We start from the raw sequence: 15,086 nt of genomic DNA on the forward strand, positions 1-15,086 counted from the left end.
ACCAGGCCCTGCAGCATGATCACAGTCCTTGTTTACATGAGGAATGACTAGTGCTCACAACAGACCACGGCTACGAGGGTGACGGTGACTCAGAAGACTGTTGGATGTGCTTGGGATGTTCTACTTATGAAGGCATGAAGGAGAGCAACTGAACGATGTGAACTATTGGCCAATCTGAAAGACGAGCTGTCCCTGGGCAGTTCACCTGCAGACAACTCAACATGACCTAGATTTGGCTCTACTTAACAAAACCCCCTGAGGGTGTGGCAGGAAGAGCTATGGTTCGGGCATCAGGCCACCTGAGGTCCAAGCTCTGCGGCCATCTTCCTGTGTGCCCCTGGACAAGTGACCATACTATAGTCTAAAAAGTGACCCAGGGACCCTTTGTCCTTTTCATTTTTAACATTCTTCTTTAAATACTATAAGAAATTACCTCTTGACACTTCTCTAAAATTCATGACCATCTGACAAGTGGCCACCTCTTTCAAGAAGTGGAGTTTTCAAAAGCCACAAAAATGCACTCAGCTAATATTTGCAGCAGGAAGATATTTTAGTTACTTGGAGAAAAGGTATTTGCACACACAAGCTGTAACAGGATAGACCGGTCTTGCCACGGCTAGAACTGGAATCCCACTTTTACTGACTTCTTGCAGTTTGAAACTGAGGAGAAAATTTATCCTTTCATTTCTATGCTATTTTGGGACATAAGCTCTTTTATTTATGTTTTGCAAATAACTCAACTGGAACACTCTGTTGCTCTGAATGCATAGGTATTGTCCAAGCTCACCTGAATGGAAATTTATTTTGTGGACCACTGAGCCACAAAATAAACAGCTCATTTTTTAAGAGGCAGCAAGAGGTACTACTTCAGGTGTGGTACAGGAGGATCTCAGTCTCTTAATGCTCTTCTCTGCCCAAGACCTTGGTGTGCCTGTGAGCTAGAAGGACCGCTCCTCCGCTCCCTTCATGGAAACCCTCCTGCACCCCAACTCTACAAAATGTAGAGTTGGTGGTGATAAAGGAGGCACAAGACTAGCCTCCAGAATCAGTATCTGCACCAACAGTTTCACTCAAAAGATTCTTAGGTTGTTAGTGGCATCAACTTCTTAAGCTAGTCATTCTCAGCCCTGATGCATATCAGTGTCACCCAGGGAACCTCCTGGTGGCATGCACCCTCACCCCTCCACAATCAATAAATCCACTCTGTCTCTGAGAGCTTTCATCATGGTTGGACAATCAAAATCAGTAAAATTACTTTTATCCATTTTGCACTCCTTGTTAGATTCTATTTCACTAACAGATCAACCTGTTAATTGGCAGAAATATCAATAAAATGAAAAAGTCTGACTACCAGTGACTTGCAGGGGGCAGAAGGTTAATACTTAATCCTTTCTGCTCCATCAAACCATTTAAACACCATTCTGAATGCAGGGTGGGGAAACCAAAAAGCCCTTCAATACTCTGAAACATGTACATGGGCCTGCCATCTTGAGAGTTTTAAAGCAATGACTTATTAAACCTGGATCTGTATTCTATAGGTATCTCACTACTGCTGCCTCCCAAACACACTGCCTCCCACTCTCCCTCCCCGCTTCTTCCCCCCTTCCTCACTTTAGCCAAATCTTCCTGCATCTGTTGTGCCTGGCAACACACACCAACATTCCAGCACATATCACCTGGCCACTGACAGCAAGGGAAGATCCCTTGAGCTGAAGGTTCAGGTGCGGTACGGGAGGATCTCAGTCTCTTAATGCTCTTCTCTGCCCAAGACCTTGGTGTGCCCCTGAGCTGGAAGGACCACTCCCCTCCCTCATGGAAACCCTCCTGCAGCCCAAATGCAGAACCTCTGCACAAGCCTCATTTCTTCAGTTCAAGGAAATCTGAGGAAGACCTGTCTGTAGCCACTGTATGACGCCCACAGAACTTCAATCCAGAGGGTGATGTCTGCTCCTCTCCTTTGTTTAAATCTATATTACAAGGAAAATCTTCAACAGCTGAGACAAAGGAGCACCTGTTTCCTTAGCAGTGACTTAAAATTCCCTTGCCCACCTCTATTCATGTCTTCTCCATAACTGAGGTTGTGTGCATGTGCTCATCCTCACATCCTCTGCCAATCCAGAAAATGCATGACAAACCAGGAGACAAAACCCAATGACCCCATGATCTGAGGAAAACATGCAAAAACCTTGCCCTCGGGAAACACCCCCAAAAGGTCTGCCTCTCTCAGGGTGAAGCTTGCAGGATAAATGAGCTATTTTAAAAGCTGTGGATCTGCTTTGTAGCCCACACATTATTCATCAATGGACAATATGTCTTATAATAAATGCAATCTGCAAATCAGAAGCAGACTCTCTGGTACAAAGCTACAAAAATACATCCACCCCCGTCCTGGCATGACACAAGCAGCAGAAAGCATCTTGAAATAACCCTTCCTTAGGGAGCACAAAAGCTTCCCATTTTCTAGGCATTGCAACATGAAAAAGACAGGCTAAGAGCTAAGTGAGAGAACTCCTGAGAGAACTGCAAATTATCCCTGGCATCCAGGGGGGATGTGTGTGTGAGTGTGCATGCATAGCACAGACCAGGGACCAGGCTCTGCCACCCTTGAGGCAAAATGACCTACTACAATAGCCTCTCCAGCTGGCTCCCAGCTCCTCCTGTGTTGCCTTCCCCATCAGTATGGGGGCCAGTGTGGTCTGTCCTTCCTCTTCTCAAACCCCTCCTGTTCCCTTCTGCCCCCACACCACTCCACAGGGGCCTTTCTGACCAGGACCATTCCTCCTTACGAGCTGCACCTCTGTCCCTGTTCACCCAACTCCAGCACATCCTTGCCATTCCTCCTACTCTCTAGGCACAGGAAAGTGCAAGACCTTCGCACTCACCCATCCCTCAGTCAGCCATCATCTCCTTCCTCCTGGCCATCCTCTCGGCCTGCCCATATCACCTAAGGGAGGCCGTCTGTGGCTCTCCCTCGTACGCCTCAACCTGGCCCACTCCACAGCCCCCCACTCCATTCTCTAACACTCTTCCTCATCTCACGGTAATTCTCGCAACTTATTCTGTTCACCTGCCTCCCTGTTACCAGAATGTAAGCGACAAGACGACAGGTTTCTTCTATTCTCTGCTGTGTACCCAGAATGGGGCAAGGGACCTGGCAGGCAGTTGGGAGCTCACCAAATTCCTTTAGCGACTCTTTATACATCATCTATGGAGCTGTCTGATGGATCTCCAGAGGGCCACCCAGGGAAGTTCCACCCATTTGTTCAAGCAGCCAAAAAAAAAGTTCCCTCTATGAGAAAGGAGGATTTCCCCCCCTGTGCTGGGGATGGACCCCAGGGCCTTGTGCATACTAAACAAGTGCTCTACCACTGAGCTACACCCCCATCTCAACAGGGGGATTTTTAGGCAAGGTTTAAATAAATATGATTGCATGAGTCAGAATCACATGACCATCTCCTTCACCCAGACACCCAAAATACACAGGCACTGGGATAGATCATTAACACCTCAAACCACCCAGGTTCTCTCTGCTCCTTTCTGAGGACATGGACATTAGGGTGGGATCTATCTTTACTTCATTGCCCGAGCTCTTCAGATGAGGGCTGTTCAATACAGAGGTACTAGCGAGTGGGGAAGGGTCCAACTATAGATTTCTCCCTTTCATTTAAAACCACACATACATACAACACAACCTTCTTTCAAAAAGAATACCCCTCCTTAGTGCTTGATGAGAAAAGACCCTAAGCTTTTTATTCCCCTAGATATCAAGGTATTTTTCTAGATTAAGCAACTATGTGCTTCTCGTTTCTTTCTATGTCCCCTTTTCCAAGCTTTTTCGGTAAGTCTGGCTTCTGGAGAGTCGCAGAAAGACCTTCACTGGATTATGGCTAAGTCGGAGTCCCTGCTGCAGTGTAACCCGGGCACCCTCCATTTGGCCAGTATTGTTTTCTGGTTTTCCCGTTCTTGGGTTAGATCGGGGCTCTCTGGGCCCAGCAAACCACTCAAGATAACAGCTTGTTTGTGCATAGCTCCTGTTTTCTCACAAAATAACCTGCTTCTTGGGTATAGGAATGAGCCTCACACCCCCCAAAGTCTAGTTACCCTCTTCCAAAGTTTAAAATGTCCAACATCTCCCTGCCATGAAACAGCTAACCTCTTTTTCAGAGGTCATCTTAGAGACCCAAAGCCTCAAATTCCTTGGGAACTTTCTCAGTTATATTTTCTCAAGTGATTCTAGCATTATACCATCAGGCCATGGGCCTTCATTCAAAGAATATGAGTCTCTTGATTTAAAAATATGAAACGTGGCGACATTTTAAAAAAATTAAGTTCCAGGATTAAGTGGCAATATAAATGTAGGAGATTAATTCCTGACAATTAGAATATTTTAAATAATTATATAAGCTTCAGAGAAGCATATCCTTGTGACAGTAGGGTTTTTGTAAGTAAAAACAATGTGACACATCAAATACTAGTTGACCTATTCCATATATGTCTGAGCTGAAATGAGAATTTCAAATTTTAAAATTCTAGGTGACAGATACATTGAAGGAAAGACTGAAAGGGCATTCATTTTTCAAAAGGTGTAACAGCTTAGACCTGGATGTTACTGCACAATCATCAAGCCAATGTAATAGCAGCTGGTACTTTGAAAAAGATTTCTCTCCATCCATCTACTTTATGGAAAGCAAACCTACATTAAAAGCAGAGAATAAACATCTTAATAAAGGCTTCTGCCTAGATTTGTAACTTTGTTTCAATTCACTTCATTTCAAAACTCAGGAGTTTTAGAACCTATAATTGACCTTAAGTGTTTAAAAATCCTTCTGAAGTCATATCCATGAATACTGCCACTAGCAACTTCAATGTACTATTTTCATTCTCTAATTCTACATTTTTATTATGTTAGTTTTTGTAACATAAAAGGTGCAAAAGGTGCAAGTTAGAGCTGGTTTTTTCTGCCTCCATTGTTATCCTTGTGTTCCTGACACACATGTATTTCCTAGAGCAGGGATGAGAAAGTCAGAAGCGTAGGGAAGCTCAGCATTTTTACAATATTTACTAGAACTTTTAATACATAGATAAGAATTCACTGGCAAAAATATGCATATAGGATTATAGGTACCAAAAGATATACTATATGAGAAATTCAATAATACATTCAGAAAAACAACTATTGTTTTCCTTTTTCAGAAGTCTAATATTTTTATATGGCTTATCCTGTCCAACTTTTCTTTGTGATTTCCTTTTCTGCTTCTAATATTAGGATTTTACCATCCTTCAATTTTAACTGCTTCTTATTCTATGATGTGGCACATTTTAAATAAAAGTTGTAAATTTTAACCATGAACTTAATTGACGCTTGGTGAGGTGTTTTGTTGTTGTTCAGTCTAAATGTATATGATTTAAATATATGAACTCTAAATAGTTAAGATAACATTTCCCACTCCTAATGCAGGGCAAAGATCAGTATTTTCTTATATAAATGTCATTACAAACAAGTAGAACTGCAGGAAGTATTTAAAATATTCATTTCTTTAGTTCTTCAGGATAAATTCTCCACTGCACATATAAACAGTGAACTGTCAACCCTACAAGGAAAACTTGCTCATCTCTGAGTTATGCTCCTACAGTACAATATTGCAATAAAGGTGACAGTTATCTGCTACACCATCCGATGGCAGGAATTGAGTGCTGGTATCTCTTGCTGTTCAACCCAGCCCAGGCAGGCATGTAGAGATCATCTCTGAAGAGGGTGCCGGGAAGAAAGAAATTCATCTAAGACTGCAACCAGCGGATGAAAAGCAGAGGGGTGTTCCTGCCGAAAGCTACACCCAAAAATTCTTCAGCGACGTTTCACAGTACAAAATGATTACATGATACCTGTTAATCACGAATAAGGCAATTCTTGGGCAAACACAGTCACATCTCTGGCAGTCACTTCTACTTTCAGTCCTCCATCAGGGCTTCTCTTATTGACCCCACTGAGATAAATCTGGTTCTCTCAGGATGCAGTTCCAAACTCCATGACATCACTCCTGCCTCTCTGGCCAGTGTGAAAGCAGTCTGTCACTCGCTGCCTGTTGGGTGTCAGGCTTGCTTAGAGCCTGCTCCCAGGAACAAAGGCTTTCTCTGGATGGGCCTCACAAATTCAGCTGTCCTATCTGTGATCCTGAAAGCTCTACAAACCAGGTTCCCAAATGTCTATCTCCACTATCAAGAAGGTCAACACTTCACATGCAGCAGTTATTAAAATTATTGGATATTTGAGACAAAAAGAATATCCCCTACGTTGCCAAAGTTATACCCTCATATTCTTTCATGTTTAAAATTAAAGGAACTGGACTACATAACAATTCAAAGCAACACTATTTTATGAAATTAAAATAAACAACTCCTGCATACATTAGCTGGAGAAAACCGCCATCCTATGGGATGGAAAGCAGGCATACCTTTTGCTAATGTAATTTCAATGCAGGGTGCAGGCACAAGACGTCCTGAGCCTTGGCATCTGGGCTCCCCAATAATACGTGCTGATGGGTGTATTCAGCATTGGATCATGATTTTTAAAAAAAACAATTTCTACTAATAAAAGAGGTTAAGTCACTTTAAACATTGAAACTAAAAATGTTTATAGCTATGTCACAATTTAGTATATCTTTAATCAAGTTTATAGCTATGTCACAATTTAGTATATCTTTAATAAGATCATATCAAATACTATGCTAAAACTATTTTAACTCACAGGGAAGTTGATACCAAAGAATTTCAGAGCGTTCTGTTAGTTTACTGTGTTCAACTGGGGACCACATTCCTTAAGAAAGCCAGGGGATAAGTCAGTTCTGCAATGAAACTCTTAGCCTGGAAGAACTCCCACGTTTGGGGGCTCAGGATGTAGCTCTGTGGTGGAGTGCTTTCCTAGCACGTGTGAGGCTCTGGGTTTGATCCTCAGCACCATGTAAGAATAAATAAAGGTCCATCGACATCTTAAAATATTTTTAAAAATATAGGTATTACCTCCATCTACAACTAAAACAAAAACCAACAAAAACCTCCCAGGTTTGAAGAAGTGGTAGGTAGTTTTGGTTGGAGTTTAGAAAGTACATTTCTATATTTCTATTCCACCTCAACTTTTCTATTCAACTCAATTGTAAAAATCTGGACCAAAGTCATTTGTTTCCTCCTTATCAAGAGGTAAATGCCTGGTCCTGCATTTTAAAAGAATATGAGAAAAACTCTCAAGGCCTATGATTATGAACCTTTAAAAGAAGTCTTTGAAGGAAACAAATCAATTATGACATATGGGTCACTAATTATGTTTTAAGAGTACAATTCTTGACTGACCTATAGAAAGGGACTTCAAATCTATCAGGAACTATTTGAATCATCAAGGACTTTCAAGCTTACTGAGACCCTGGCCAACCTCCCAGAAAGAGGTAGACAAGATGATGAAGGATGCCCCGGGGCTGGCAACAGATGCCTCAAAGTTACTACATGGGGAAGTAAAAGCCACTGGACTTGCTGTAATCTATAAAAACTGAGCGTGTAACTCTAGGGACCTGGGAAAGGCAGAACTTCCTGGGAAATCTTTGGTCTCTTGCTACCTGGCAGAGTTTTGTCAATTCTCCCGAGTACATGGCATAATAATCAACATTAACAGACACGTAGAATGGTTTTAAAGAACTAGGTAGGCTGGGCAGGCACTGAAGGAGCTGATATAAAGTAACTGAATTCAAAATGTAGCAACAACTGTCAAAACCTAAGAAAGCAGGGCTCCTTCCTTCCAGCTTCTGATACCTTCATTTCATGGCCTTCATGGAAAGATTTAAACACTTGATTCAGAAGTGTCAGAACAGGCTATGCTGCCTAAAATGAGCCATGTATAAAAAGCAAGCTTCTTGAAATTTAATCTACTCCCCTCCTCCATCCTGAAAACTAAACTTCCTGTTATAATATGGTTATCCTAGGGACACTCAGGCTCAGGACACAACACAACAACAGCCAGGCCATCAGGGACTTACTTTCAGGCCCACTCACAACAGGCCACTTGTCACACTTATTTACTTATCCTCCTTTGTATCCCAGGCCGCCCAAGCAGGCCACAACAGAATAACCATGAGATTATTATTATTTTTTAAAGGAAATTCCACTGAGAATATTATGCATTCATGCTACACAGAGTCAAGATTGTTCCTAAAAACCTTTCCATAGTCTCCTTTGGTCCAGAAACTCAAATATTTTAGCTAATATTTTCTACCCTCCATCCTTTTAGTCCTATTCAATTTCTCAATCTGGAGAGGAATATACATAGCAGGTGGGCTCTGTTTTGGTGTGCTCTCTTATAGAGGATAAGGAATAAATGCTATGCTGCTTGGCGAGAATTAGAAGAACTAGAAGATGGCAGATATGATAAAAAAAAAAAAGCTCTGAATAATCACCAGCTAATTCTGGATTGGGTTTTCCCAAGCTTCTTTTGACATTTGCAAAAGAAACAGATATTCTGGTACCCATGCACCGAATCAACAGTTTCAACACCATCAATGAATTTTATTTTTTCCCTTTTGCAAATGTCTTGGCGGTGTAATTAAGAGTTAAAAGGAAAAAAAGTCTTTAGGCTAATTTCTCTTACCAATAATAATATGCAATTATTTTTATTTAAAAGTCTGCTTGATCATTTGAAGTTGGCACAAGTAGCATTACCACTTGGATTAGGCTTGACTACACAAAAATATCCATCAACTTCAGAAACATTCAACACTTATAAAATTTTAAAGTGATTTTGACACAGAATAAATTCCTTCTGGTCTTGTTAACTATTATGTAGGGACAGAAAATTTCTTACTGATATGTATTATAAAATGGGAAATTTCAATGACCAAGAACTCTGCCTCCAGGTGTGGCCAAAGCAGCTGTGACATTTATGAAAACCCTTTGGAAGGATCTAATAAAGCATATTCCCCACATATCTTCCTTGTGTTTAAGTCATATGATGTAAAAATTTCATACAGAAAACAAACCTAAATCACTGGAAACCAATTATATATAGCAAAATAACATGGTAAATCTATGTAGGAAATGCAGTTTAAATGTTTTTCAGGTTTCAAAAAATTAATATTGCAAATATTATCAATGATCCTCTTCTACGAAGCATAGCTCACAAGTCAATTCTTTTCAAGGACGACATCACCACAGGGCAGTGTCAAGGACAAAGATGAATGACCAGAGGGTGGCAGAAAAGACATCAAAGCTGGTTATTAAAGTTAACATTTCATAAATGCATGCTGTCCTTGTGTTTAATGCCATGAGGATCAAAAACTGTTCAAGCCAACCTGATTAACTTCGTAGGGTAAGGACTTGTACGCTTAGCTCATGACCAGGTGCTGCTATAGATGCTGCCTCATTCAGACCTATCTAAGCCTGGCTAGCAACCCAGGAGCTGGGTTTGTTTGGTTGGTTTTTGGTGAAGGAACCCTGAAAACTGGACATTTTGTTCTCATTAGACTGAAAAGGGAGTAGCTACCCAAGGACCCAAAGCCAGTAATTGGCCAAAGCTGCTTTTTGGGTCCCCAAAACCATCTCTTCCATTAGATCAGTGGTGCATGGTATCAAAATGAGTTACCTCCAAACTTTTCAGCAAAAAGTCACATCCCAAGAAGCATTAAAACTGCTTGTTGAACCATGCTTTTTTAAATCATGCAAATGTGTGTGTGCATTATATAAATATGCGTTATATATGTGTCTACTACACGTACATGTGTCTTATATATACATGTATAGCATATACATGCATTGTTATACATGTGTTTATTATACATGAGTATCTTTCATACATGTGTGTATTAGACATGCATGTGCATTATACATGCACATGTGCATCATACACGTGTGCCTATTATGTCTATTATGCATACATGTATTATTCACAGGTGTATTATACATATAGGTGTGCATTGCATGCATGTACTATGCATACACACGTATATTATCTATTACGTATGTGTGTATCATAGATACATTTATGTATCAGTCACATATGTCTATCATGCATACACGTGTTTATTACACATTCACATGTGTGCATTACATGTGTATATATGATTATAAATGTGTATATTATGCATAGGCATATATATCTTACTATATGTATATTTTCTGAAACACTCAAACTAAAATTCCCTCCAAATAAAAACACAGCTTACCTTGTCATAATTTATGTACATACACACACACACACACACTCACATAACCCATTCACTAGATAGAATTTATTCTCCAAAACATGCCCACTGAGGATACTGGAAAGCTCAGAGCACCTGGAAGGGAAGGAATGGAGAGGACACTGCCTTCCTATTAGTGTGGGAAGTAGGTGTGATAATTCTTGGTTTTACCCTGTGGGTCTTCCTTCCTCCATTTACCTTGAAAACTCTTGTGTCGGCAACAAATTGTGACAGTATGTAAAACTTTTCAATTAACTAGTGTAATACACAGTAGACCTTTAAACACTTAATATTAATGGAATTAGAAAACTGGCTCCCCAGGCTTGTAAAATGCAAAGCTTAGCAGTTATTATGCACAGGACAGTGTCCAAAGGGGGCACACATGCTATTAAAGGTTGACCCAGCTTCTTCAGAATAACTCTAAGGCAGTTAAGAGGTTTAAAATCAAACAAAATAATCCAAGAACTCATTTAAGACAATTAAGTTATTTGTTAAATGAATAGGAATAACATCATGCATTGAACAGGTATTTTAAGACTTCTGAATTATTTTAGCTGATTATCACTGATGACTGGAAGAACCAATTCAGCTTTACTGATGGTGGCTGATCTGGTAGAAATCTATCATCACATAGGTTCCCCTGTATTTTTTCTAAGAATCTAGCTGGTTCAGTTTTTGGAGTCATGTTGCATCTTAGATTTAGCCATGGCAGAATGTCTAAAAGGCAAAGACAGATAAAAGCACATAGCAACTTAATCTTGTAGTAAGATCTAAGGCGCAACTTATGAAATTTGAACACATTTGTAAAAGGAATCCTGAAAGGTATTCCCAAATCAAAAAAGATTTCCCATATCATTCCAAAACCAGATTGTAATGGATTTTAGATGATGTTTCATGCAAATTTAATAATGAAATGCCCTTCTGATCCAGCAGCAGATATTTGAAACGCCGAAAAGGTCTGGTGGCAGCCAGACTGCAGACGCCCAAGTGAATGTTTTCCTTCGAGATAAATAAGGCCATGGCAGCTGCTGCCTGTGCCTAACAGCCCTGGGTCCATACGAATCAGGCACAGAATTGCTGAATGGAACAGATAGTTTTATTACCAGTTTTGATTTTAAAAAAAAAGCTTTCTTAAGAGAAAACCAGCTTACCATGTCATAATTTATGTACATGTGTGTGTGTGTATATATGCACACACACACACCCCATTCACTAGATAGAATTTATTCTCCATAACCACCTCTTTATTCCAGAAATTATATTTGTAACTTTGTAGACATTTGCTTTCCACAGCATAGTCCTTCCACATTAGAAAAAAACTTGTAACAAAGTTTTTGGTTTATTTAATTTGTAATTACATTAGGAACTCCACCCGACATGAGATTTAAAAAAGAGGTCCCCCCCCCCACACAGTTACTGGGCATTGACCATTAACCAGAGTGTCCTACCCACTGAGCTATATCTCTAGATATTTATTTTTAAAAATTTTGAGACAGGGTCTCACTAAGTTGATAAGATAATGAGGCTGGCCTCTAACTTGCTATCCCCCTGCCTCAGAATCCCAAGTAGCTGGAATTGCCAGTGTATGCCTCCAAGCCCTACACCAAATGAGATTTTAATCATATAAATGCACTTGTCTTCAACATCTGAACTGCAAAGTAATTTAAGTGTTCAGTAATATAACTGAACATTCAATCTTGATGCAGTAGGTGGTCTAAGTTCAATATGGAATTGTGCTGAACAAAAGGTCTACAACTATTATGATAATTTCTTGGGGTGGGTTACAAGCTGCTATCCTATCAAAACTCTTTTGCAATTTGTATAGCTGTATAATAGGTGTCATGAGTTCAGACCAAAATAAAGTTATTTCCTTAAAATTGGTTTGAGGTAACAAAAGAAAGTACTTATGTAATGAGAGAAATGAAGAAAAAATGCATTTGCATTTAGCATCTGATTATACCTTCAAAATGTGAGAAACAATGTTGAAGCAATGATAAAGTTCACTTAAGTCGAAACATTTCTGAACAAAAGCAGTTTAGAACCACATAATTCTAGAGTAATATCAGCCCCTTGCTTTGAAAGACAATTCAGATGTAATCCAAACAAAAAGTCCTCTAGACATTTCATCATCACACCCCACAACTAGTAATCACATGGAGTTCAGGAAAAAAAATAGCCAATTCAAAATATAAGGTGCTTGTTCTTTAAGAAAACCCTTGATGGCTAGTGATTACCAGTAAAGAGAAAACCTGATTAAAGTTTTCATCCCGCTCTCAAACTCTGAAAGCTGCAGAGTCATCATATGCTGGAGGAGTTGGCAGCCGTCTTTCTGTGTTCCATTTCACTGAAAGGGAGCTAGAGAGAACACAGGCACAGCAGAGCCAGAATCTCCGGCAAAGTGTTTGTGTGCACAGCTGGAGGGCGCTTACCAGGCTGTACACAGCATCCTTGGCTTGGGCACTCCAGTGGGCAGTGTTAAGTTGCACTGCCATGCAACCTGACCATTAATGAGTCCCTGTCACACCTTCCCCTAACCTTGGTCCATTAGCCAATATGCTTCAAAAACACATCTTTCACTGTCCCCAAAGTGACACTACTCTTGCTCTGTATTACCTAATGAGACAAAAATCAAGACAATAAATTATGTAACAAGGACTTGTCACGATCCTCTACAGCAAAAAGGCCATTAGGAAGAACCAAACTTTATATACACTTAATCATTAAGAGGAAAAACTAGAGTCTTATAATACCCTCTCATTTTTATCAGAACTGATTGTTTTGTTTTAAAGTGTTGTCCGTGGCTGTATTAGCAAATGGCTTTAAAAATGCTTTCCAACATCAACATGTTCTGGCACTGACTTTTTTGTTTTTGTTTTTGGTCAATCTAATTTTAAGTAATAATTTTTTTAAAAGGCTTTTATTCAGAAGGAAAAATGAGAGAGAGAGAGAGAGAGAGAGTTTTTCTTAGATTTCTAAAACAGAGCTCTTTAACTTTGAGGACCTAAAGCAAAGATATTTTATAAAAGGCTAACTAGTATTCATGGATCTCTACCAAACACTGGATCGCAAATCATCATTCCAGAAAGGGGCCAAACGTTGGGTTCCACAGGCTAGAAACAGGGAAACTCCCGCAACACAGGATGAAGTTTATTTCAATTATGCCGCAGAAAAACTGAGTAGGAAACTTCCTTTCTGAATGACTTGCACACTTAAACACGGACTTACCAGGGCACTGGCTCCTGGGGAAGTAGGGCTCTTGATATTCTCCTCCTCGGGATTCTGGGGGTCTTCATCAGGTCCCCGAGTAACAAGAATTCGGAAATGCTGCTGCCCTGCGTTTTGATCTTGCCTGATCTTAAACGTGCACCCTTGACCCTGTGGAGTCCTCTCCATGGAATTCGTCCTACGAATCTCTGGAGCCATCCTGCCAGCCCGAGGTGGCGCCTCTGGGGCTCCTCGGTCTTCTGTAGGGCTCCCCCGCCCTGCTCGGGGCTGGGTAGGATAAGAAGTGCTCCTCTCTAGCCGAATACGGGGATACCTCACCAACCTGTCGCCCTTTGTGCCGGTGAAGCCAAAATTGAAGTCCCCGCCCAGTCCTGGAGCACCTGGTTGGGGCTGCTGCAACTGGAAGACAAAGCACCGTTTCCCAGAGCTTCCAGAAGCATCTGGAACATGCTGCAAGGACCAACGCCTGGGTTCAGGCGCAGCCGGGCCTGACTGGCCGTCGGGGCCCAAAGGCAGCAGCCGCACCTGGCGCACATCTGCACTGGAGGCTCGGTGCTGGATGCGAAGGCCAGGGGTGGCCTCCTCGGTGCTGTTGGCTGGACCAGGGCATCGCACGCGGCGGCCACATGTGCCATTGACCTGGGGCCCTGGGTCTCGGGCTGCCCTTGGAGGGGAGCTCCCGGGGGTGTCCCCTGGTGAGGGGTCCTGAGAGCTGCTCTGAGACGAGGCTCTTGTGGCCAAGGCGGTGGTAACCTGGTCCCCGAAGTCGGAGGCAGTGCTCGGGGGTCGGTCATCAGGGCCTTCTGGTGGCCCGCACCCGTCGGTGGCACCATCAGCGGCCTTGCGCTGCAGGGAGATCTGCACCGATGAGCTGCGGGTGGGGCGGGCGTCAATGCCCGTGAGCAGCTGCGGGATGAACATGGACGTGCTGCGCTTGAGTGCGCCCACGCCTTCTTGTAGGCCACTGCCACTGTCCTCCCGTCCGTTCTGGGCGAAAGGGTGCGGGCCGCTCCTCCGCGGGAGGGTGTGGAATGCCATGAAAAAGTCGTCTTCTCTCTCCTGGTCTAGGATCTCTGACTCGGGGGCTGTGTTGCTGCGACTAGAGCCAAAATGAAACCGCAGCCGATGGGCCATGGTGACCAGGGGGGCCGGGAGGGAGAGGGCGAGCGGCAACAACAAGCCCAGCACTGCCAGAAGTCAAAAACCAACGACACCAACTCCAAGAAAAAGTGTCCCATCTGCCAAACTGTTAGCACTGCCGCACCAAGAGCGACAGATAGCAGAAATAGCCCAAGTGGCAAGCGGCATTCCAGGCATGATTGGATAAGAGCAAAAAGCTCTCATCTACACTGTGACAGAGGGTAGGATGGCCAGAACCACATGACCGTGCTCTCCCCCTCCAATGCCAGCTTGTGGACTCTGTGCAGTTTCCCCCCTCTCCCTCTCATATTTTTTTTTTTTTAGAATAAGAAAGTATAATTCTGAACAACTTTAAAGAGTTCCTAATCTGCTGGACAAAAGCTTCCCATGCCAATAGATAAAGTCCCTGCCTGAGGGGACCTCTTAGACCTAGTGGTGGTGGTGATGATGATTAAAATAATGAAAACAGTAAGAGCAGTTATTTACCATTGTGGGCTTAGTTTT

The 15,086-nt window shown here is 42.0% G+C and overlaps 1 protein-coding gene across 6 annotated transcripts in view; it reads right to left on the reverse strand.

Annotated features, from left to right (window-relative positions):
* Nedd4l (NEDD4 like E3 ubiquitin protein ligase) overlaps positions 1-14,851 on the reverse strand; it is a 140,951-nt gene extending 126,100 nt beyond the window's left edge. For 2 of the 6 annotated variants that reach the window (XM_015482347.2, XM_015482350.2), the window contains exon 1: positions 13,443-14,847. In XM_015482347.2, the coding sequence (XP_015337833.2) occupies positions 13,443-14,576 (1,134 nt within the window). In that variant the 5' untranslated portion in view covers positions 14,577-14,847. Of the gene's footprint in view, positions 1-13,442 lie in introns of all 6 variants that reach the window. The other 4 variants (XM_015482348.2, XM_015482346.2, XM_015482349.2 and 1 more) reach the window with 3 other exon arrangements.
* Between the last annotated feature and the right edge of the window lie 235 nt (positions 14,852-15,086).

Source organism: Marmota marmota, unplaced genomic scaffold (assembly GCF_001458135.2).
Source record: "Marmota marmota marmota unplaced genomic scaffold, marMar, whole genome shotgun sequence".
Taxonomy (NCBI): Eukaryota; Metazoa; Chordata; class Mammalia; order Rodentia; family Sciuridae; genus Marmota; species Marmota marmota.